Genomic DNA, 25,955 nt, shown 5'->3' on the forward strand with positions numbered 1-25,955 from the left:
TATAGGATTTGTACCTAATATAGTATTTCTGCTTTTTATAGGATTTGTGCTTAATATAGTATTTCTGCTAAATTATAGTATTTCTGCTTTTTATAGTATTTGTGCTAAAACATAGTATTTCTACTAAATGTAGTATTTATGCTTAATCATAGTATTTCTATATATTTCTGCCAGGTCCCCAGGCAGCCAATCCTCTGTGAGGACTTAGACATTCAAATTTTCAAATCAGGGCCTGCACGGTTTCCCAGCCAATCATATATGTGTCCTGAGGCATTCAAATTTGCATATTGGGGCCTTCATGGCTTCTAAGCCAGCCAATCATATCTGAGGGCTGAGGAATTCAAATCCACAAATCAGGGCCTGCACAGCTTCCCAGCCAGCCAATCATGTATGTGGGCTCCAGGTATTCAAATTTGCATATTGGGGAATTCGTGGCTTCTAAGTCAACAAGTCATCCATGTCATATATCTCTAAAAATTCATATTTTAATGATAAATTGTCAACACTTGGAGATTCCCCCATCTCTTCTGAACAAAACGGTGTAAGAATGACCGCTCTAGCCCCTATGGTTAGGAAATTATGGTCATTTGTTTGAGGGGAGTCCTCACTATGAGAAATAGGCTGCAATAATCCTGTGCCTCTCTGTGCTGCGTGTGTAAAAAGAGGCACATGTTTTGGCGGGAAAAAGTACACAGGCTCTCTGATTGGTGGATTCAAATTCGGCAGCTCCCAGGCTGACCTAGAAACTCACTTCTCTCTCCCTGTGCATTTTTTTGCTGATTTTTTCATTTAACAAGTATATTTGAGGGACCCTCAGCATGTTCAGCATTTTTTCAGCTGTCCATTTTGCTTTTCCAATTTTTCTGTTTAACTTATTACTATTGTGCTAAATCATACTGTTTCTGCTATTTTATAAGATTTGTGCTTAATATAGTATTTCTGCTTTTAATAGGATTTGTGCTTAATATAGTATTTCTGCTTTTTATAGAATTTGTGCTTAATATAGTATTTCTGCTTTTTATAGAATTTGTGCTTAATATAGTATTTCTGCTTTTTATAGGATTTGTGCTTAATATAGTATTTCTGCTTTTTATATGATTTGTGCTTAATATAGTATTTCTGCTAAATTATAGTATTTCTGCTTTTTATAGGATTTGTGCTAAAACATAGTATTTCTACTAAATGTAGTATTTATGCTTAATCATAGTATTTCTATATATTTCTGCCTGGTCCCCAGGCAGCCAATCCTCTGTGAGGACTTAGACATTCAAATTTTCAAATCAGGTCCTGCACGGTTTCCCAGCCAATCATATATGTGTCCTGAGGCATTCAAATTTGCATATTGGGGACTTCATGGCTTCTAAGCCAGCCAATCATATCTGAGGGCTGAGGAATTCAAATCCACAAATCAGGGCCTGCACGGCTTCCCAGCCAGCCAATCACATATGTGGTCTCAGGCATTCAAATTTGCATATTGGGGAATTCGTGGCTTCTAAGTCAACAAGTCATCCATGTCATATATCTCTAAAAATTCATATTTTAATATTAAATTGTCAACACTTGAAGATTCCCCCACCTCTTCTGAACAAAACGGTGTAAGAATGACCGTTCTAGCCCCTACGGTTAGGAAATTACGGTCATTTGTTTGAGGGAGTCGTCACTATGAGAAATAGACTGCAAAAATCCTGTGTCTCTCTGTGCTGCTGCGTGTGTAAACAGATGCACCTGTTTTGGTGGGGAAAAGTGCACAGGCTCTCTGATTGGTGGATTCAAATTCAGCAGTTCCCAGGCTGACCTAGAAACTTAGTCCTCTCTCCCTGTGTGTGTGTGTGTGTGTGTGTGTTTGTCTGTGACAGAGAGAGAGAGAGAGAGAGAGAGAGAGAGAGAGAGGCTTTTAATGGGATGATCTCATTCTAAGATTTAAATTCAATATATTTAGACTGGTTGACTGAATTGGATCTTGTGTGTGGGTCTCTATGTGCATGTGTGTTTCCTCATGTGTACATATTTGTGATTGTGTGGCTGTAATAAATTTTTTTGCAGATTTTTGTCATTTAACAAGTATATTTGAGGGACCCTCAGCATGTTCAGCATTTTTTCAGCTGTCCATTTTGCTTTTCCAATTTTTCTGTTTAACTTATTACTATTGTGCTAAATCATAGCATTTCTGCTATTTTATAAGATTTGTGCTTAATATACTATTTCTGCTTTTCATAGTATTTGTGCTTAATATAGTATTTCTGCTAAATTTAGTATTTCTGATTAATTATAGTTTTTCTACTAAATCATAGTACAGTATTTCTGCTTTTTATGGGATTTGTGCTAAAACAAAGTATTTCTACTAAATGTAGTATTTGTGCTTAATCATACCATTTCTGCTTTTTATAGGATTTGTGCTTAATATAGTATTTCTGCTAAATTATAGTATTTCTGCCAAATTATAATATTTGTGCTAAAACATAGTCTCAATTTAAAATTACAATATTCATAGTTCATCACAGTGTCTCTGGTAAATCACAATATTTCTGCTCTGTTGTACTATTTTTCTAAATCATAGTGTTTCTGTAATGTTTAAGTATTTTTGGCTAAATATATTCTTTCTGTTATCTTATACTATTTCTCCTAAATTCTTGTATTTTTGAGAAGTTATCATGTTTCTGGTAAGTTACAATATTTCTGCTAAATTCTGCTATGCTATTGTATTTCTGCCAAGTATTATGTTTCCTCTAAGATATTGCAGTTCTGCTAAGTTATTCCATTTTAGCAAACTTCTTTTGCTTCTGCAAAGTTTTTACAATTTCTGCAACTTTTTAGCTTTTTCAGCTACTTTTTGCATACAGCTTCAGCTTTAAGCATCCACACTGCATTTTCGCAGGAAATGCAAATTTTTCTAGTTACATTTTCAATTTTTATTCTGACACATATCTAAGACAAAACACATAACCAATTTTTTTAAAATGTACTTATACGCAAAGGATGTGTTCAGTCAACAATCTATATATATATATATATATATATATATATATATATCTATATATCTATATATATAACGTTTCTTGACTCCAAACTGGTCTCAAACTGTGAAGCTGGGTGCAAAAAAGGGCATCAACATCTGTCATGTGCTTGTTTCCACATTGATAAAACCACGATGATTACATTTTAGTGTGAATTTATTAGGTCTGTTTTATCCATTTCCCAAGTGCTATGGTTTAGATATTTACCTATATTAAAAAAAAACCAAAAAAAAAACCACAAACTCCCTCAAACTAATTGTTAAATAGTCTAACACACTGATTGGTGAGCATCAGTTACAGTAGGTGACCTGGTTGGTTTTCACCTGACGACTCTGGATGAAGGCTTGTGGGGCCACCTGTCCAACAGCTAAAGCTGGGGTCATGCAATAAGAGGATGAATCCAAACACAGCAGTAACTCTACAACAGATTGGCTGCAATGGCCGAATCAAAACGTAGACCCGAACCTGATTGAAGTACAGTGGCTGCAAACTTCAATGAACTCAAGTAATGCAGTAAAGAGGGCTCAGATTCCTTCACAACAATGTGACAGACGGATAAAGTAGCAAGAAAACTTCAAGCACATGATATCGCAGGCAGCCTCAGATACACTAGCTACCTGCAGACTTAATCGTTTGGGATCATGATAAATATCTGCTCAGATATTAGTGCCATCAGATAAAGCAGATATCATTAAAAATAACCGTTTCATGAGGTTTTCAGTTAGTACAGCGGTCCTGATAAAATGCTGAGTTAGGCAATATACAGGAAAGCGTAATTTTTCAATGCTAAACTTACACTTCCCTAGACTATGAGAATTTTTGTGGATCCAGAAACTGAGAAGTGAAAGCATGCGGAAAAATGCAGACCCGTCATAAATGTATCATATTGTTAAAAAGAGGAAGTGACAATATTTTGTAATTTTGCTTTTTCCCCCCCACAAAGTGATGGATAAGTAAGACTCTCTTCAGCGATAACACAAGAATAAAAAAAAAAACAACGTTTCACTTTAAACAATCATTTTATTAGCAGTCCCAAGAGGCAATGAAAAAAAAGAATAAAAGGAACAGAAATTATGATTACAGTCAAGACGGCGGGTCAATCGAAGTCAGTGAACATAAAGACGGAACAGAGGGCTGCACACACACACAGAGCACAAAGTCACGTCGTTATAAAAGGAACAAAGTGATAAATGAAGACCGAGTTTAACCTCACGGGTGGTGTGTGTGTGTTGGCTGATCCCTCTGTTCCTCAGGAGAAATTCACCAGGACCGACCCCACATTCACACAATCGCACACCTCACATTCACGCAGACATATCGAGAAAAGAAAAAGGAAAAAAAAAAAAAAAAGAGAAAAGCCACGTCTTCCTCTCCTCAGTAAAAGCCATGATTTTATATTTAGGCTATTTGTGACACAAATCAACCATCAACAAACCACAGCCGTTCAGGCAGGCCTTTAAAATCGTTATTTTTCTATTAATTCTGTACAGATTATATATTTTATTTACACACTGAACAGCTTGTCAACTTCTCAGTGTGGAGGCAACCCAAAACTTTGCAAACATTCACTGGTGTTCACACGTCTGCTGCCGCTCTGTGCTCATCCCTGCCTGCTTTCAGACAGACCCGGACATCAACGCCTTCTGTTAATATAAAGTCTGCAGCACTACTCGCCTTCAACAATCGCCCAACAAACAAAGCGATCGGGAGCACGTTTCCCCTCACTGTGACGCTTAAAATAATAGATTCACACGCCTCATTCATTTCCCCTTCAGTTTGTCTCTGGCTTTTCTCAGTGCTGCATAGACCTGGAAATAATGAGAGCTTCCTCTCATGACAGTCTCGAGAGACAGATGCTCGCCCCGGTGAGCGAAACTCAACTGACGCTGATTGAAACCAATCTGAATTGCCGATTACTGTAGCGATTCAGCAGTCACAGAAATTACATGCACCTTTATTTTCAGTGCTTACTGTTGGTAAGATCACATCAGACTCCAGTTTGAGTTGTTAATCTAGGGCTTAAAGTCAGATGCTCGCACCTGGAGACACAGCAGGAGATTTAAAAAACAAAACTGGGCAATGGGTCACTAATCCTCTCACATCTGGAAACACACACTCACACATTACGGATGATTGGAGCAGCATGGGAACAGAAGGGGAGGAAGGGGGTACTAAGGCCATGATTATAGTGGATGAGAGACAGAAAGAACAGCATTTATTCAATTCCCTATGTCCTTTACTGTAATGGGATTTAGTCATATAAAAAGTGTTTTCTATCCAAGAGTCATTCATGCACCCAAACAGCCTTTCAGTGCTTTTAATACAGACATTACACCAACTACAGCCGGCATCCGCCTTCTCCGTCAGTCTGTTGCATACGTAATTGTTCATTTTTGTATGTACATTACTCTCCCTCATAAGTTATTTCGCTCCTGCTGCTGTGGAGCAGCAGATTTGAGGCAGAGTAAAGCTTTATTAACATCAGATCCCCCCTATGTCTCTCTCTCTCACTCACACACAGATACACACTCGCACTGTCACGCACACATGTGATCTACCAGCTGGTCTCTGGTGCTCAGCTGACAGACAGTAAGGGGAGCTTTAGTTTATTAGGTTTAAAAAAAAAAAAGGAAAGGAAAAAAGATCAAGCGCTTTCTTTCACATGAAAAGGTGACTGGGATGGATCTGTGTGGTGGTGGTGGTAGTGGTGGGGGCTCATACAGGTGAAGGTGGGAATTTGCGGTGGGGGGGGCCTAGCTGAGAAGCTGGCGGATCTCCTTGTGCATGTGACACAGGAAGTCTACGTATGACGCTCCCCCGCTGGCGCTCTTGTCTTCGACCAGGAAGTGTCTGAATATCAGCTCGGCCCTGTCTTCCTGCTTCACCACCATCAGCTGCAAAATGACAGAGAAAGGTGTGTGAGAAAGAGGAGGCAGACTTGATACAAAATGTGCCCATAAAAAATACAATTAAATAACGTATTGAGCATCCAGCTCACAATTATTGCAACAAGACAAACATAAAAGTGTATTAAAAAAAAAAAATCAAAGCATCTCCTAAAACTTACATCATGAAATTAAAAAAAATTGAGTTTGAGATTTTCCGTTTTAATATTCACTTAAATGTTTCATCAATTATTAAAAATAGCTGCCTTTTAATTCTTTGTTTATCTCCTAACTTTCCAATTAGGACCAAACACTAGGTTAGATACACGTATCGGGAAGTCTGCGTTACAGAAGTTAGAAAAAGACATTTATCCACCTAAATAACTGGACTGACCCGCCCAAAGCAGCAGACAGTGCACAAAAGAACTGAAGAAGAGAGTGCGTGCAGGGTGGAGTGAGTGGAGACGAGGGTTGGGAGTGATTTGTGACAAAAGGATAGCACAAAGAGCGACAAGAAAGGTTTACGAGATGGTCTCGAGACAGTTCAGGTTGAGCATTTTGGAGACAAAGTTTGAGGCAAGGCTGTGATGGATTTAACATGTACAGAGGAAAGATGGTGAATATACTGGTGCTGTTGGGCAAGAAGAAAAGTGGAAGACCACAGAGGACATTAATGGATGCAGTAGAGGAGCTGCAGAGCGGTGGTGTGACAGAGGAGGATAATAGGGATAGGGTGAGATGGGGGCAACTTGAAGAAGAAGATGAAAAATCTATTTCTCAACAGAGGTAGCATGCAAATTGTTTAAAGTGCACCTGTTGCACATTTTCTTATTGTCTGTCATGTAGACATTGTTGCAGTGGTGGATTCTCATATTAACATGGCCAGAGTTTCCAATAATGAGGTCAGCAGATGTAAAAATAACTCCTGTTGACCAAAAGCTCAGGTTTCAAGCTGCCTTAAATTCTCAGTTTAGACAGTTTGTTTTATGTTTTTGGACCTGAATGATGCCACAAAGATGGTATCCTTAAACAGTCTTCTCAGTCACGCATCACAGAAAACTCCACTCAGCTGCTTTTCAAACCTTCTGTTTAGGAGCAGCAGCCAATCAGGGAAAAGCAGGCTTAAAAGGAGAGGAGTTAAAAATGGCCTGTGGGGTAGCACTAAGAGCCAGTATAAGCGAGATAAGGATTATTTTGAACTATGAATCATGCAAAGCTGCCCAAACCATAACAGGCTCCTTTTCAGAAACATTATGGGGTAAAAGAAGGAAGAGAAAACTTGCCTTCATGTATCGTGATCGCTGTGCTCTGAAAGAATAAATAAGCTCTCTGAGAGCCTGAGAGATGGGGTTGTCAAGAACAGGCAGACTTGTCTGAAACAAAAAGCAGAAACATTCAGAAAATATATTATACTTTAAACCATTACAATACAGGAAACAACTGTAATATCACTATTATAAAACTGTTTATGTTGTGGTAAAATTCACATTAAACATTCAGGATGACTGATTTTGTTAGCCTTTCATTAGAACTCTCTTCAATACCACGTTTGAGTCGATCTGGCTGAAGCTCGGCGTGCCAAAGATGTTAAGCAGCAGCTCCTGCTGAACGCTGGCTCCCACCCACAGGAAAAGGTGGAGCCCGGTCTCCAGCAGGTAAACTCCTCCTTTTGACAACCTCTCCTCAGAGTCCCTCACTGCCACTGGCAACGAACCGCTTTCCAATTTCATCTGGAAGATGAACAAAAAAAATTAGATGCTACTGTCTGCTGGCATTTCAGCCTGCTGATCAGGTGGTAGATTTAGTTCAAGCTAGCTTACATTTTAACAACAAACAGAAATAATTTCATTTGAATTGTATTTCTGGGGCTTTTTAACATATCACACACCACCAAGGATGCAGTGTTCAGCATCTTGCCAAGAACACCTCAAAACTTTACGTCCTGAGCCACAGCTACCTCAGAGTGGTCACATGTTACAGAATTTGGGTTTTTCTGATGATCTGAATCCTGTATTCATACACTATTTAGCCATAAACCTCACTAAAATTTTAATATTTAAACGAATGATACCAGACAGATATCAAAGCCAATATAGTCAAAAAACACAAAGCAATTTCACTGTGTGCTCTTTGAGAGCATCACTGTATTCATTTGTTTGCATTTGGCTTCATAAAACAGGCTGTTGCACTGACCAAGTGAGCAGCATCAGAGTGGCCATATCATATATGAACTTATTTCTAGTGTTACCCCCAGTTTTAGACTTTTGTGGCCAAAGCATCCAGCCGAGAACGTGAACAGATTAGATTTTTGGGGGCCTTTGTCTGCGGTCTCACCACTGGCAGCAGGCGGGGGTAGAAGAAGACGTGACTCTCTGCAACATCCATGCAGCTGATCAGCTGTCTAAGGTAAGCTCGGTCATCCAATGAAACGTCGGCTCCAGGTAGCAGCACATCACTCTTCAGCACGCAGTTCAGATATACTGGGAGCAACTTCATACACTCTGGGAGAATCAACTGGGGAACGAAGAAAACAAAACAAAAACCCACTGTCATCAATTCAAACGCCTAATGACGAGTAAATATGCTGAATCAGTTTATGAGAAAGGCAGGTTTTTGTGGGTTTGATATGAAACGGATATAGATTATAGCGAGGAAAGGGATTCATTTGATTCATTTGTATTTTATCTTCCATTATTCATCTGTTGTTTTATCCATAAAAGCGTCATGAAAACAGTGATTACAATCATCATCTTGTGTTTCGTTTGAGTGCAGTGCAGCTTTTAAACATTCAGTTCTGAGTCTCTCTGTGAACCGTGTGTGGATGTGGATGCTTTCACAGTACCTGACCAGCAGATGAGGGACTTGCACAGTTCTTCCTGTAGCACGCCAGAATCTGAGCACACTGGTTCACAAGAGTTTCTCTCACTGCCTTAGTGGGGTTGCTGAGAACGCCACGGAAAGCTGGAAGAAACCAAAAACACACGCACTCATGTATCACCTGCTATGGTGCATTACACTGACATCTAAATGAAATTAACTGCAACCACTTTTCTCTCAGATATCTAACATTTACCGTCTTTGCTTCCCTTCAGTCAGTGACCTTAGAAAGTTGTTGATAACAGCAAGCTCTCAAGAGGAGCTACAGCTTACTACTGTTAGGCAATTTGCAGCTCCGCAGGAGCAGCTCAGCACTGTTTGGTATTATTTTTAGAAAATGTTATTCATTCAATTCTCCACTCACACCTCGTTAGAGAACACTGGAGGGAGAGAGAGAGAGCATTTAAGGAGTTCACACTCCTCCACAGCACAAAAACTCACCGTATTTGGAGAAGTAGTTGATGATTGTGTCTGTCTCACAGTTGCGGTACAGGTCAGCCAGCTGAGAGCAGCAGTTCACGGCCATGTTGTGGACGCGGAGACGTCTCTGGCCGCTGCAGCTGGTGTACAGCACGGCACACTGCGAGGAAACAGGTTTTATTAGAATGAACAGAGACACAAAACTTTTCATACTTCAGCAATGCTGTGCGACTTACGTTGCCTCTTCTTGAAACCACTTAAACGTAACCACAATCACCAGTCCTCCACATCAAACGAGTATATTTGGCAACTTTCTATATTACCTTTATCTGAACATTCATTTCTAAACAGCTAGCCTCAGTCTTTCCTATCCTTGATCTAGAGGACAAGCCCTTGTTCTATTCTGCAGATCCACTTTGAGTTTGAGGGCGACGTTAACTACCTCCTGTAGCAGGTGGAGAACTGGTTCAATGAGAGCTCACCAAGGCTGCAGAACAGAACAAAGACTGCTGCCGACAGCTGCAGTGCATGACATTTATCCTGGAGTTCACTGAGATAACTCACAGGAGAGCAAGCGAACTGTACTCGCCCCTTTTTAAATAAAATATCTGCAGAGGAGAACTCTATCCATCTGACATAAACACAGTGTGATGCCAGATGCTTTACTAAATCATCGTTGCTGCCATTTGTAAGAACTTTAAACCCTTTGAAAAGCCTGGTTTGTTTACACTCTCCTTTGAGGATTTAGTTACAAGCATGCACACCTGCATGAGTGCCCCCGTCTCCTCGCTGAGCTTGTCATCGTGTTTGAACTCAACAGTGATGGCCTTGTCACAGTCGAGACCTGCCAGCTCCACATCTGTGGTGTTACTCATATAAAAGGAGCCGAAGAAGTCCGTTGCTCGGATGCCTGAGGGGAGGGAAATTAAAGTCAGCTGTTACATGCTACATCTATAGCCCTTTTTTGTTGGTTTTGAAGTGCTGAAGTCTCACCTGTGCTGGTTCGCACCCTCATAACAGCATCAAACCCAACTAGTTTCTGAACGTCTCGTCTGAGGTCGTTTAAGAATCGCTCCTGATCCGACTGGGCCTGCAATAAAGAAAGCACATAGTTATACAATCCAGCTGGTGCTGACTCACAATGTTTTCTTCAAAGTGGCTGGATGTAGAACATTGAAACAAAACTCTCATGCTATCTATTGGAGTGACACTGAAGAAGGAGCAGAATGACTTTTGCTCACCTGGAAGTAGGTGTATTTATAGACTGAACCTCCAGTGGAGACGGGAACCACAGCTAATGTGGCAACATCCACATACTGGTTGGGGAAGAGGAAAAGATCCACACAACAGCCCTGGGCTACACACTCCTTAGCCAGAGAGCTGTAGAAACCCACCTGAGGCTGAAATAGCGACTGTGGACGACAAGAAAGGAAAGAGAGTGAGCGAAATAACACAAGAAGTTGACCTGCTACAATATGAAGTCATGTCTCATGCTACCTTCTCCTTGTCTGTTCCAATCAGTTTTTTGTCTTCTCTGTTTTTTAGTTTTCCTGGGGCTTCCGCGATGGGCAAAGAGGTGTGAAACACAAACAGCTTCCCAGCACAGTCAGCAGCCTGTGGGGAGAGAAGACACAGGTCATCAGACTGTGACTCAAATAAATGGCACTGGAGCACCACCTACTGCTTTTCTGTGTCAGAAGCTGTCATTAGGAAAATGTTTCAAAAAGTGCATAAGCTAAAGGGCTCCACAAAGCTGCAGTATAAGATAAACAGGGTTTATTTTGAACAGTGAACACAAAGCTACTCTAGAAGAGTCCAAAAATAAAAATATGGAACTGAAAATAAGTGTAACAGGCCCCTCTTTTAAGATCGATTTAGTCAAAAATTAAATATAAACAAATGTTTTGTTTCAGAGCTGCCCATCGTTGTAGCTTTAACCCTCTGGGATCAACGTACGCGACGGGGCGTCCAAATCACATGACCAATTTAAGAAGACACGGCAACAAGATACAGTCTCCATTTCAACTTGTGTTGAAAGTACCGACTTCAAAATACATAGCAGTTTTTAAATTGTGTCGATAGACCACATAGAACCAGAGTTATGATAAAAAATATACACAATGTTTTTTCCTGAATACTGTCGTCGTGTTCACTGGTGGGAAATTTTTTTATTTTTTTTAAAAACTGCATTTCAGTGCTAGCAAGCACTCTAAAAAAAGAGGACAGACAAAAAACACCCTCTTGCTATTGGTGGAAAAATGTACCATATCGACTTTTCAAAAAACTATATGGCCACATGTGGCATTTTTATAAGTTTTACCAATGACACAGCGAGCGAAAGAAACACCTCCTGCTTTAAGGCCTGTGGTGTTCTCCTATAAGAGGTTATATAAAACACGCCTGAGGCCTTGGCTGCATTTTTATGTAAATAGTTGCAAATAATTTTGTTGTTTGCCAAAGTCGTGCATAGATTTTTAAAATGTACAATTTATATTTGCATTTAAAGTTATTAAAATGATTCGATAAGATAACCTTTATTAGTCCCACAGAAGGGAAATTAGCTAAATATGTTTGTGGTTTTTACAGAAAAATATAACTTTTTTCTACTTTTTGATCAATTGTGTTAATACAGTAAGTGAAAATGAAAATATAACTGGAAATTCAGACATGTGAGGTTGTGCTGAAAAGAATGATACCAAACAAGGCAAGGTAAACTGCTTTTAAAGGTGAAAGATAGACGTCAAATCAAAAGCAGTAAAAAGCAGCCAATTATACCCGGGACCCCAGAGGGTTACTATTTGGCAGCAAAAGCAAATTTCATTAAAAGGTTATTTATTATTTACATTAATAACATAAGCAGTTTGGTACCAAGTGAGAAAAAATGGACATTTTAAAGGTTTTCAAAGTTTGAAAGTTAACTTTTATGTTCATCTTCAAGAAGTCTCTAAGATTTCTGGACCTGGACACAAAACACGACAGGCGTTTACCTTTAGTGCCTCCAGTCCCGCTTGGATGACGGGTCCAAACACCGTCTCCGTCTCCCTGGTATCTGCAAACATCTCTGGGATCTGGTCCAGCAAACTGGAAAAACAAGCAGCAAGTAATTAACCCAGATCAATGTGTCTGACCGTCTGTCTATTCATGTATTTGTCCAAGTGTCAATGTCCACTTTATAGCTGCTCACCTCTCGATAACTTGTCTGCTTTCATTTACATTCACCAGGAACCCGTCAAGCAGGGGTACAAACATGTCTGACACGTCTGACACCACCATCATCTGGGGCTGGGCCAAGCTCGACTTGACGTTGTAGAAGTGCAAAACCTTGTTGTAGGTGACAAAACCCACTCGCACTGCAGATTCCACTTCGGGATTCTCCCTGAATCAAAAAAATAAATACATAAATAAATCAAAACCACATTCCCTGAGATGAGCTACAAATCTGACAGTACTTTTCTTCATTCAGGTGTGTGCTTGAGTACCTGGGGAGGCAGTCTAGTAGGGTCTTGAGTTCCTGGCAGACAATGTTGACCATGCCGCTCTTCACAGCATTGTAGGACACATCAATAAGGAAGATGAAGGCTGGAGGCGGAGGGAGCTTGTTATTCTGTAAACAGACAAGCCATAAATAGATACACAGGTACATTCAGGAATTACTCGTTGTTTAATTGGATGTGGTCTCGGACTTTAGTACCAAGACTTATACAACATTTTTTTTTTTTCAGATTCTTTCCACTTTACATGTCCTCAGTCCTAGCCTGATCAAGCATGTCACATCTGGAATCCCTTACTTGGGTTAAAGAAAACTAGAGCTGCCGTCTGATGGTGATCGTTGTGCTTCACTCACATTTTTTGCTCAAAAATACTAAATCTAGTGCAGGCTTTTTCTTTAGCCACTGCACATTTTTAAGTTCAGCCAAGATAACAAAAAGAGAACCTCATACTTTATCAACAACATCTAACCAAATGAAGAAAAGTTTCTAATGTATTTATCCAAATAATTACTAAATAATAACTACAAAAACTAAATAGCAAAGCAAGTGTTAAAAGCTTCTATTAAGTCAATATGTTTCTAATCTTGTTAAATAAGAGGAATTATGATATTTACTAAGACAAGACTCATAATAGATCCAGTTTCTTTGTTAATATCACCATATTAAAAAGATAAATAATTGAAAATTTAAAAATAAATACAAAATAAGATAAGCGCTATGATGGTATGAGTAAGTATCAGCCACTGTCATTGGTGATATATATTTTTTAAAGATCCCATCCCATTAATATCGTATCCACCAAGGCCCATTAATAATTTAATCATACTGAGATAGAGACGTTTTAGTGAGAATTAATCACTTATTATTAAACCATAAAATTAATTTTAAAAAATGATGATTGATACATGGTAAATAGTCAGCTGCAGACTTATGAGGTACTTTAAAGCATGAAAACCCCACAGTAAGACTTTTTTCCCCTCATGGAGCTTTCAATCGTGGGTCTTACCTTACAGTAGTCAACAGTTGCAAGGAATTCATAACTGCCCAGTGAAAGCTCTGGCCGGTCGTAGCAGTCCACCCTCTTACCAGTGTGGTCCAGATGCTGGAAGTAATGTGGAGGCACTGTGGGGGGAAAAGCAGAAATGATATCAACGCACATCAGGGTACCATTTATAGTCTCTCAAACGCTGCATCTTTTCACATATCACTATGGACACATGTGCTCACCCTCTGTGACACAGCTGCAGAAACCACACTGGAAGCGGCGACCTCCCTCTATGAACTGCATGTATGGACACATGTAGGCCTTGCAACGGTTGCAGCGGATCGGACCGCTCTCGCCGTGGTCCACCACGAGTGGAGGGGCCTGAGGAGATATTCGCGAAAAGAGTAAGATGAAACTAAACTTCACCAGGACGAGAAAAAGGATTCAAACACCCTAATGTGGACACAATTACTCAACCGAGACGCAATATGTACCAAACTGTTATCAGTTAAAAATAAATAAGTCATGCCTGCTTTTCCCTACAGCTGTTTTTCATACCCAGATGACACAACATGAAAGTCCAATCCAAATGGATATATATTAGGCGTGATGACAGCATGAAACAGGGTCATGCAGCCACTCCCACCTTTGATTTGAAGAGATTATCCCACTGACATTACATGCATCCTCTGATACTATCTACATATTAGGCTTTTTCCTGAAAAATAATCTTTTATCAAATCTGGCTCCGAGTAATAACTGTTCCACTGTTGCAGCAGAAGATGCAGCCGCAGATACCGATGAGATGAAGACGATGAAATGCAAAAGAAGCTTGTTAATGGGACAAATAAACAATAGAATATTAATTTTCAAAGACATTCAGCATTTTCAAAGATATATTTTTGCATTCAGAGCTTGTTTGCCTTTTTTTTTTTTTTTTTAAAGTTCAATCTCTAGGCAGGAGATTTTCTTCCTAATACAATACTGCATTTCCAAATGAGAAAAAAAAAACCCTGTCTAATCGTAACTTACAGAATTCACAACACAAAAGAGATATGAGAGAGCGCCAGAGCAAAGGAATCACTCACCTCATCAGGTGGCAGCGTGGCGAGGGGCTTGATGACAGCAGCCAATGGCACCTGAGACTGCTTTGCCATATCAGCTGTGCAAGGCATGTTGTAGGCTGTACAACGAATAAACCTGGGACTGGCATTCCCTAAACACAAGCACAGTTGCTCCATTATTATCAATGCTAAATGTAAAAATTATTTTCAAGAATGAGTTTAGTGTTATCTTGTTAACTATTTGGACAAATGAAGTGAACTCCAGGATAATTGTGGCTGAGAAAACCAGAGAGGACAAAAAAAAAAAAAAAAAAAGGAGAACAACCTTGGTCTTGAACCTGGAAGTTGGTGGTGACCAGTGGTGGGGCTTGACCCCTGACCCCTGTGGTGAATGGCTCGGTAGTTTTAGCCTTGTCATCCTCTATTACCTGGATCTAATAAAGAGGGGGAGACAAAAGGTGGCCCACGTTCATACATGATCACAGCATCAATATAAGACATTTATAGGACACACTATCCCCGAGTCTCACAAAAATTAAAAGAGGCACATGAAAACCACTCATGCAGGAAAAGACTTGTATACAACTCCCCCACACAGAGATTTGCAGCCACTAACACACAACTATACCCTGTGTTGATCAGTGGACAAAAACAAAGTCAATTCATGCTGAAGCCATTCTGTCAGAATTTAAAACAAAAAATTAAATCCCGGGAACAGGGAAGGATTTATCAAGGCATGCCTTAAATGCAAGAGACTTGATGGTAAATCCAATCCAGGCTAGCATGCAGGGCTTGGAAAAGGATTATAGGCGTTGTGTGGGTGTATAAAGTTTACTTTGAAAGACAGAAGTTCTCTTAAGAACCAGCTGCCTCAAAATCCTGACCAAAAACACAAACAGTGAGGTGGGCAATGGTTATACGACCTTGTGTACAGGCTGTTAATGTGTAATCTGAGTTTCACAAAAAGTTGCACTACATCTTAGTCATTTTTCCTGACAGTCTCTTGAAAACTTGAGACAGCTTGAGACTTTAGAAAATGCTTTTTTTTTTTTCTTTATTGTTGCAAACTGGATGAAAAGATCCCACAAAAATCAGTCAGACAGGAAACCATTAAAGATTAAAGGGTCATGGCACAGATGTGCCTCATCTTCACCATTCAGTTTTTGAATGAATTATACAAAGAATAACATGTTACTTAAGGAGCTCTAAAGGTCATGGTATGGAACTAATACACTCACACTCATCATTATTTCATGTATTTGTGCTATGTTAAAGGATTAGCAGGATAAATGTACTGGTTTCACACCTACTGTCCAGATTGAGAATGGTAACAATTTGGGCTGTGCGATATGACCAAAATCTCATATCCCGATATAAGACATCTATCGTCCCCATAACGATATAAATCACAAAAATTTTACATTTTCTGAAAATTCTGTGAATCTCGGGCAGCTCGACTTGCGTGAAGTGTTTCCAGCTGGGCGTCATGTACCTGGAGTCGAGTGTTGTAAGCGATGCATGAAACTATACATTTTTAGACACAAGTTGTAAAGGCCGCTGTTTTCTTTGTGAGTATTTATTACACAGCGTGCTGCGGGGGAAAAGCCTGTTCTAACATTTGAGTCGAAGGTTTATTTTTTTAGCACCTGACGACTCTTTTTTGCTTCTCATCCGTAAAGACTCTGCATACTCTTTCACGTAATTCAGTTTATTTTGAAAAGTCTCAACAGGATCTTGAGCTATTGTGAAAGGTTTATGTGGAAAATAAACAAGCGGACACGCGATGGTTTTACCGTCGTTGTTGCTAATGACAACACATAAAAACAGGCGCTTGTCCGTCCGTAGTGTGGTTATATAAAATATAAGAGAAAGAGAGAACTTTAAGAAATTAATATAGCCGCTACAGTGGCCATCAAAACGATGAAAAAATATTGCCGTAAACAGTTTATTTTGCGACACCACGAAACAAACGATAGCGTAAAATGATAGATGTTTTAAATCGTCATCCGATACATATCGTTATATCGAACAGCCCTCGTAACAATCTTCTCATCCAGTTCTTAACAAGAAAACACAAAGAAACATTTTCTACAATGTTAAACTTTCCCTTGAAATATTACGTCTTTGTTGTGTCTTGTTTGGGCTGTGACAATTTCATCTGGGCATTTCTGCTAAAAACATATCAGATATCGGCATATCAAAATGTATCTGTGACACAACAACTGGATCATAACATAAATTTTTAAAAAACTGTCATGATCGCTAACTTTAAGGGAGTAGAGGAAAAAGACAGGAGGAGGAGGCAGTGGGTTACTGCAGTCAGGCACAAAGAAGAGGATGAAGCAGAGGAAAAGGCACACAGGAAACTTACTGGGCTTGGGATAGCGTCTGGATCTATTCTATGTCTCGGTTTCTGCACAGCCGGCATGTCAGACGCTTGCTTTACATTCAAATGTTTGTCCAGCAAATTGTGCAAAACAAGTAAATACAAAGAGTAAAAGATAAAAAGGAGTGTGAGAGGAGAAAGATCAGCAAGACTGAGCTCAGCAGCAGGTAGCATTGCTTTTATGTAGACAGAAACACATCAGTATTATTGATTAGTTATTAGTAATATTGTAAGCTCAAGTGGAAATAAGTTTAAACTAACTAGTGGTAGCAAACATGCTTAGAATCTGAGGTTACATAGTTAAAAAAGGTTAGATTTCTTCCATTCTAGAGCTTTGCAGTATGAAAATAATACATTTACAATGAAATCCAAATTTATGACCATGTTGAGTAAACACACATGCATTTATCACATTATTTACCAACTTGCCATCTTTTTTCTAGACCGAGAGAGATGCTGTCAGGTGTAAAAATGGTCCCACTTCAAAAACTTACTCTAGGAATAAACTGCTGAGATATTTTAATTCTTATTACTGAACTAAACTCTGAATCTTTTATAATAAATTAAATTAATCTAAATAACAGTTGTAAGGAGAACACATAATAACAGAATTATCACACAGCTCTAGGTGCAGCATGCAAAAATCATTCACACTCAGTGTTCACTTAGGCCTATAAAATCAAGTGCAATACCATCAGATTTCGCATAAATTCCACTTTTAAGGGAAATCTTTTATAGATTATATGAACATCATAGTTAAAAGTGATGTTATACTTAATTACGCTGTATTAATGTGTTAATATGCAACAATTCTAACACTGAGAAACTTGTTCCACCTTCCTTGCTAACGCTACTTTGGTAAAATGTTGCATATGAAGTGTGGATCAGAACCAAGAGTGAAATTTTAGAAAAAAAGAATCTAAACCCATATGTGGGTCGAAACTTGCAAAGGCCCGGATGTAGCCTGGGCCATGAATTTGAGATGGCCTAGTTGTTACATTTATTTATTTCCCCTGAGGGTTGAACATTGAGAAAGCCTCGCAATATAATGCAGCTCAGTACATCATTACAACCAAATACAGATTCTAAAAGTTGGAGATTTAAGAATTGGTTTTGTGTGGCAAACCAAAACAATTGAGAATTAAACAGTATATGTATTTGTGTCAGCTCACCGGGCTAGGAATGGCATCTGGGTCAAGTCTTTTCTGTGCAGGTGGAGCAGGAGCTGGTGCTCCATAGTTTGGTTGCCCAGGGTAAGGGCCTGAATACCCAGGCTGAGGGCCTCTCACCTGCCCAAAAGCACCTGCAGAAAACAGCAAAACAGCTGAGATACAAAGAAAACGAATGATAAGCCTTTTTGATTTTACTTTAACAGCCGTCTCCTAACCATTCTGCTGAGGAGGGTATCCTGTCTGCATCCCAGGTTGAGATGGAGGCTGCTGTAGTGGCCCAGGAGGACCTGCCGGGCCCTGGGGTCCTGGAGGCAGGTGATTGCTCTGAGCCATGGAAGTGGGAGGCATTTGAGGTCTAGGAGGATGGTGCCCTGAGTGATAGGGGGATGGCTGAGATGGAGGGGGTTGCTGCTGGGGTGGCATGGGACCTGGGTACTGGCAAGAGGGGGCTGAGGTTAGAGGGGGGCCAGGAGGAGGAAAAGAACCAGGCTGAGAGCTAGGAGGGGGGCCTTGAGGTGGAAACGAGCCTGGGGCAGAAGGCGGAGGGCCAGTGGCAAAGGAAGATTGACTGACAGGTGGAGGTGCTGAAGAGAAAGGGGGCTGGGGTGTAGGGAAGGACTGCTGTGCCTGGGACACTGGGGGAACAGGAGGTTGACTTTGTGTAGGCACCGGACCCGAGTAGGAGGATGGAGGTAAGGTTTGCTGAGGAGGAGGATGTGGAGGTACAGAAGAGGTGAACTGCTGCTGCTGCTGAGAGGTAGGGGGAAGAGAGGAATTGAATGGCTGTTGAGAAGAAGGCGGTGGGCCGCTATAATATTGCTGAGGAGCTGCGGGGCCGCTGGGAGGTGGCGGCTGGGTGGGAGCAGAGGACACAGGGGGTGGGGCTTGGGTGTAGGAGGCCTGGGGTGCGGCCGAGTACCCAGTGCTGACAGGAGGCTGGGAGCTGTGAGGTGGAGCTGAATAGAGAGCGAAAGACAATACAATCTTTAAATATCATAAAGAGAATAAAAGACTGCATGCATTAAACTGAAAAACAAATCTATTCAAATTACCATATCCTGGCCCAGCAGCGGTTGGTGGTCCAGAGGTGATCTGCATCCCCGTCATCTGGTTGGTAACCTGCTGCATTGTGGATGGGGGTCCATAGTGTTGGGGATAAGAAGGGTGCGGCCCCGATAGGTTCATAGCACCCTGGTTGTACGGCTGAGAGACAGCAGGTCTGAAAACACAAAGCTCTTTCAGTAGTTGATTGCACTAGGAGACACTGATGTTAGCTTGCATTCTCCACTCTAATTCATCCCAAAGGTGTTCTATCAAGTTGAAGTGAGGACTCTGTGGAGGCCAGTCAACAGGAAGGGGCCATTCCTAAACTGTTCCCACAGAGTTGGGAGCATGAAGTTGTTCAAAATGGCTTGATATGCCGAAGCTTTAGGAGTTTCTTTCACGGGAACTAAGGGGCCGAGTGACTGAAAAAAAAAACTGAAAAAATAACTGCACACTATAATCCCCCCTTCACCAAACTTTACATTTGGTACAATGCAGTCACAGGTACAGTTGTCCTGGCAACTGCCAAACCCAGACTCATCCACTGGATTACCAGAGAGACAGGTGTAATTCGTCACTCCAGAAAACATGTCTCCCAGCATTTTTTACACTACTGCATCCGGCGCTTTGTATCATGCTTTGTGATGTAATGCTAAGATGTAACTGCTTGGACATGGAAACCCATTCAACGAAGCCCTCTATTCACTGTTCTTGAGCTAATCTGAAGGCTACATAAAGGTTGGAGGTGATAGACTCTGCAGAAAGTTAACAACTTCTGCACACTATGTACCTCACCTCCTCTACCATCTAACCTTTGAATATTTATAAATGTCATACCCATGTGAGTTGTGAAGATATGCTGTGCAGTGTCCTCTCCCTGAGCTGTGACTCTGCTCTGACACGTGCACACAGAGAAGGTCAGGGCTGACTGACACAGCTTCTTCTATCAATTAAACAGTATAAGGTGGCCATGTTTTTAAAATAAAATATAAACTTTCAGTCTGTATCCTCAAATTTACTGTAACTGAACTAACATACTGATTAGGACAACCTGATTACAAAATTGTCCATGTTTTTACAAGGAATGCACATTTTTAGCTTATTATTAGCGTATCTTGGAGCAAATCCAATCAGGATAACAATATCCTAGCATGACAAGCTCACCTGGTTCCTCAACATCACCTGTCCTAATCCAGCCTTTTAAACAGCAGATAAACACAAAAAGAAATGCAGAGTATTGGCAACCAAGGTACCTCCTGCTTTCTTAAATTTCAGTTTCTGTGCAGTTTGTCGAGTGCCTTAACACATCACTGTTTCTAAAAATGTGCTTTGGTTGGTTTGTAGTCTACATGTCACTCCTGTAAGGAAAGCACCAGATTTTGACAGTCTCAGTACTAGTATCTGGGGTATTATAATGGATTCTGTCAACTGCTTCAATAAACTTGTACAGCAAAGGCGAAAACAAATTACCTGGGTGGTGCCTGTGTAGGAGGTGGGGGTCCATTCTGCATGCTCCCTTGACTCTGACTGTACTGATTGTACTGCTGAGGTGCTGAGACAGGCGGGGGTCCAGAGGTAGGAGGACCCCTGACAGGACCTGAAATGCAAGAGCCAAATAATTACTACATATAGTGACAAAAAGCAACTTCGCTACCAAATAATCGTGAATCAACTCTGGTATGAACCTTAGTATGTTGAGATAACTGAGGTTAGGGCTGGGCGATTTGGTCTAAAATCCATATCACGGTATAATTTGAAGCACGTGCGGTAACGATATATATCGCGATATATTCTTGTCTTCTGTATAACGTATTTTCCACACTATAAGGCACACTTAAAATCCTTTAATTTTCTCAAAAATCGAGTGTGCCTTATGTATGAATTCTGGTTGTGCTTACTGACCTCAAACTGATTTTGGAGTGCAGAAATCTGTTAAAAATGTTTTGATGGATTGTCAGAGCATTACGGCTGCCGTAGTGAGGAGCTTTGCGGAGTAATCTGGGTCCAAAACTCCGTCAGGTCCGAAAGTCAAACGAACACTTAAGAGTTAAAAACGGTCTAAATTCTTTCATCTTTAATAAAATCATCAGCGTTGCTGCTTTACCAGGTGTAACAATTAAGTTTAACATCCAGGCATCCATGAAAACAGAATTTATTAAATTTAACGGAGTTAGAAGTTAGCAGGAAGTTAGCTCGCTAGTTTCCACCTAAACATGACATACCATGTTCTGACTGAGAGATTTTTGAAACTAATTCAGCTTGATGACATCATCAACATGCGCTATCGCGATAGAGCGGTATAGTCAAAATCTCTATCGTTGGCCAAATTTATATCGTTTCTATCGTATATCGTTTATATCGCCCACCCCTAACTGAGGTAACACTATTATAAGCCAAACATATTTTTCCCTCGTGGGTTTGCACAGATAGAAAACCAAGATAACAAATGCTGTGTTTGAGGAGTATCAACCAGATTTGTAAGACAAGTTCATACAGGAACTTTTTTTTCACCATTCAGACTGTAAATCTGACCCTAATAGTTTGTTTAAAGGGAACCTATTATGCCAAATATCTATTGTTGCAAAGGTGGATGCTCATAACAAACATGACCAAATATCAAGTCAACATATGTACGACTAAGTCCAACAATTAGTTTTTTTCTACTCTTACGTACAATGTCAACAAGGGAGGGGATATTTCTAATATGGTCATCTGAGATGCAGAGCTCTAGCTTTGAGTGCAGAAACCCCCTCCCCACCTGCTGTTAAAACCTTCTGTGTGCAAAAGGCAGCGAATCAAAAGCAAAAGAAGTAATGACCAGTGGATTCAAAGACTAAATTTATGTCTCTCACATAACAGAGATATAATTTATATTTCTGGCCTACACAAAGGTTGGTGTATAGTTGGCTGCTGTACTTGAACGTCACTGGCATTAGTCTCAGAAAGATGTTCAATTATATGCTGAGAAAAATGACACAGCAGGAAGAATAATACCTGCAGGTACAGAGAGGATTTGATGATTGCAGGGCATATGAAGTGTGAAATGAGTGAGAAACAGAGATGAGCTGGTTACCTAAGTCAAGAGGAGAGGGGAGGTCAGAGACTGGGTTGGCTGCCAAAGCCTTAGAGGGAAAGCTTGTGAAAGGAGAGTAACCTGAAATAGAAGAAAAGAGGGGAAGGAGGCAAATACAAGAAGATGAAGAGAAGTGCATGAAGCAAAGTGAAGGAAGGAGAGGGCAGTTGAGAATCAGATTAGTATGCACAGGTGCTGTGCTTTTCTCACACATACATGATCACTCACATGGCAGGAGGCATGTAGGACACTCCAAGGTTATATCCCTCTGAATGCTTAAAGTACAGCCTACCTGAACTGCTGGATGTCTCACTCATGCGCACATTTTTTAACAAACTGCACTTTACCTTGCGGTGGAGCCCCAGGCTGATAGGCTGACGCAGGGCCATTGTAGGGTGCGTAGGGTGCTGGATAGCTCCCATCCAGGGGAGCGTAACCAGGCTGGCCAAAACTAGGCTGGGGCTGGCCATATGGAGAGGCCATTGGCGTGTGCTGGTTTACATTCATCCTCAGTTCATCCCTAAATCTGGATGAAATTGTGAAATAACAATACAGTTAGTTACTTAGATGTCATAGTTAAGGACTAAACTTGTTTCGCCTGCTTCGTGTGTGTGAACAATAATACAACCAGGGCACCTGTAGTGTGAAAGCCCCTGTAATAAGGACGGTACTGATAAAGGCTGTTGTGAAGGTATTGTGTTTCTCTGAAACAAAGACACAGACTCTTTCAAAGAGCAGGGGGAATCTGTCCACAGCAGTGCTTGCACATACTGCTAGAACATTTACTGACAACTGTCATGTTTAAGAAAACGTTTTTTCCAAAGCAGTTTAAACAGTAAGTCTAACTAAAATAACAAGATCTTAACACCCACATAAAACATAATGGATCCAAAATGAAGTTTTTGGCACCAAGCACCTGAACTAAAAAACAGGCAAACTGACACAGAAGAGCTTTGCCCTGCAGGACTCTAAACTCTAACTGTCTACAGTCTGACATTATTATTTATTTATTATTTAAATCCCACTGACTTATGACATTAACATTTCCTGGTTCAGTGACAAAACCTTTATTGGCTTTTTATGTTTGACTTGGCCACACCCTCAGCCTTTTGAGTTTTTACACAATGTGCTACAAAAATTAAATAACATTAAATAAAAAGATTACAACCAAAAGAAAGTAAACAAACATTAATATCGAACACCTATTGCTAAAAAGACACAAAATGCAAAATTATTATGCAACTCTTTTGCAGCTGTGAAAGTGGTATTAAAGATAGTATCAGATAATACCTGAGTACAGGTTTTACAAGTTATTAAAGAGAAAGTATTGTAGACAACTAAAAGGATTAAAAAAATAGTTATGACTAGTTATATCTAAAGACTGTATAGTTAGAAAACTAAAATAACCATTTAAGAAATGGGTTTTAGACGTTGTCAAGCTGGTTAAATAAGCCAATAAAATGCATGTAAGCAACTTTTCATGCTGTCTGCATCACAGAAAGTCAGTGTTGTCTTGCCATGACTTTTCTAAACAACTTATAAAATCTAATACTTAAAGTGATGAAAACCACACTCAAAATATCTCAAATGAGAAGATGGAAAGTAAGTCAATCCTAAATCGTCAATAACATAAAATAAAAACTAAATAAAGCAGTGAGAAGAAACCAAATGCTGAATTATGAAAACCAACTTTATGAGCATAACTCCATCACATGTCAACTTTAACCCTGCTAACAGATGTGGGTGAGTGGTGTTTTTATTCACTTTGTTCCTGGACACAGGCCTAAAATATAAGACATGAGTGATCAGTATCGTCTGACAGACAAACACGAGCTAAACCAGCGGGGCCATTGAATAATTCAGCAGTGCAGGTGCCACAGCGAGAAACACAATCACTGGAACCGTAACTGTTCTTTTACTATGTCGGGCCTACCGAGTGACCCACATCTGTTCTAAGGTGCACTGCTAAAGGTTTGGGCTAGTAATTTTATCCAAACATCGGAGAACTTTTTAAAACTCACACAGAAATAGGGTGTTTGAGAATAAAAAAACAAGTGCCAGGTAGGGAAAAGACTGTTTTGTAGGAGGAAAGTGTGAAATCTGGCGAGTAGTAATGCCGCCGCATTATAATTAGCTCGCTAGCAATGCTAACATTAGCCGGACAACATGTCAACCAAGAGCCAAAAACAACTTGCCTCTCTTATTATACAAGTAACTGTTCTGACTCTAAGTAGGGGTCAAAGCAGGACACGTTCCTTATTTAACCACACTCCAGCTACCCCAGCATGCTAATGTTAGCAACCACACAGCCTGAATCATGACAGCACATCAGCTGTGACCAAATGCTAAGTTAGCTCGTAATCTCCTAGCTTTTCGTCAGAGCGGTGCTAGCAGTGCCTTAGCATTAGCCAAGCATTAGCAAACGTAGCGAAATCCAAGATCCCCAGCGAAGCCGGGAGGGCAAAGAATAAACCGTATCAAAACCTAAACCTACCTCCAAAGTGATGTAAATAGTAAGGCTGTCCTAGATTTGATGCAAACTCTGAAGCCCGGTGGCCGACAAACTGAGACGCCGATGTCGTACCGGGGTGTTGCTCACTAATCCCTTCTCGGTATCAGAAGCGGACATTCAGCGGAACTGCTGCAGCGCTGTGCCACGTCCACATCCGGACTCCGCAAAGTGACTTCCTCCGAGAGAGCGCAGCAGTGGTTGCTGGAAGCTGTTCAGGCTGCTGTGTGAGAGTTTTGGTTTCATTGTAAGAATTGGGGTTTGTTTTTTCACCTTTTCTTCGGGAATTTGACAAGGCAGCGGTGTAATTGGTATACGGTATCGGCAGCCAACTATTTAACATGTAAAATGGGAGTCTTTTTAATCAAAGCATTGATAGTTATTAAAAAAAGTTATTAAACAGGGGCTGTTTCATGATATTTGTGGTGGCCCAGAGGGGACCAAAAACCAGTGGAGGAAGGGTACTGCTGGGGTCAGGGTAATCAACCCTTACTAAAAAAAAAAAAAAAAAAGAGTCACTTTTGAGCAGTTTTGTTCAGATAAGGTCAGATCAGAGGGAACTTGAGATGTCACAGCAGTATACATAAAACACACAATAAATCCAATACAAAAATAGAGATATAACAGAGAAAACGAAATAAAGATATCAATATAAATATAGAAGTCACCGACCATCTCCTCCAGGATGGTGAGTTTCATGCCAACTTCCTGAGGAGTTTATTCAGTCTCAGTTTTACAATAAAATACAATAAAAATGTGTATGTAGTGGCAAAACGTTTAAAAATAGAAATGTATATTTAGGTTTAAATTTAGTCCCTTTTCATTTTCATTTACATGTTTCCACATAAAAATGAAATTTGTCCTCAGGACCCGCAACATACATGACAATATCTCATCATTAAGAATAACTGAATTTTCATTGCAATAATACCAATAAATAAATAAAATAAAAATAAATTAAAGTTTTACCCCATGGGGTAACAGGTTTGGTTTGTGGCATCTGGCATATGGAAAATCTTTAAACTAGTGTCGAAA

The 25,955-nt window shown here is 40.2% G+C and overlaps 1 protein-coding gene across 4 annotated transcripts; it reads right to left on the bottom strand.

Moving 5' to 3' along the window:
- Positions 1–4,014: 4,014 nt before the first annotated feature.
- sec24c (SEC24 homolog C, COPII coat complex component) lies at positions 4,015–25,079 on the bottom strand. 4 transcript variants are annotated; one of them, XM_026178342.2, is made up of 25 exons: positions 24,906–25,079; positions 22,759–22,937; positions 22,412–22,492; positions 20,809–20,935; positions 19,347–19,513; positions 18,510–19,250; positions 18,295–18,425; positions 17,108–17,176; positions 15,062–15,170; positions 14,761–14,888; positions 13,915–14,053; positions 13,694–13,809; positions 12,676–12,800; positions 12,381–12,572; positions 12,184–12,277; positions 10,694–10,810; positions 10,438–10,608; positions 10,190–10,286; positions 9,961–10,106; positions 9,218–9,356; positions 8,742–8,860; positions 8,234–8,413; positions 7,444–7,629; positions 7,183–7,272; positions 4,015–5,908 (listed from the first exon to the last, which is right to left on the bottom strand). In XM_026178342.2, the coding sequence occupies exons 2-25, from the start codon at positions 22,916–22,918 to the stop codon at positions 5,768–5,770; spliced, it is 3,765 nt and encodes a 1,254-aa protein (XP_026034127.1). In that variant the 5' UTR covers positions 22,919–22,937; positions 24,906–25,079; the 3' UTR covers positions 4,015–5,767. The 4 variants fall into 4 exon arrangements, with proteins under 4 accessions (XP_026034127.1, XP_026034128.1, XP_026034129.1 ...); XM_026178343.2 differs by lacking the exon at positions 17,108–17,176; XM_026178344.2 differs by lacking the exon at positions 22,412–22,492 and having other exon boundaries at positions 24,906–25,074.
- Positions 25,080–25,955: the final 876 nt, after the last annotated feature.

Source organism: Astatotilapia calliptera, chromosome 8 (assembly GCF_964374335.1).
Source record: "Astatotilapia calliptera chromosome 8, fAstCal68.1, whole genome shotgun sequence".
NCBI lineage: Eukaryota > Metazoa > Chordata > Actinopteri > Cichliformes > Cichlidae > Astatotilapia > Astatotilapia calliptera.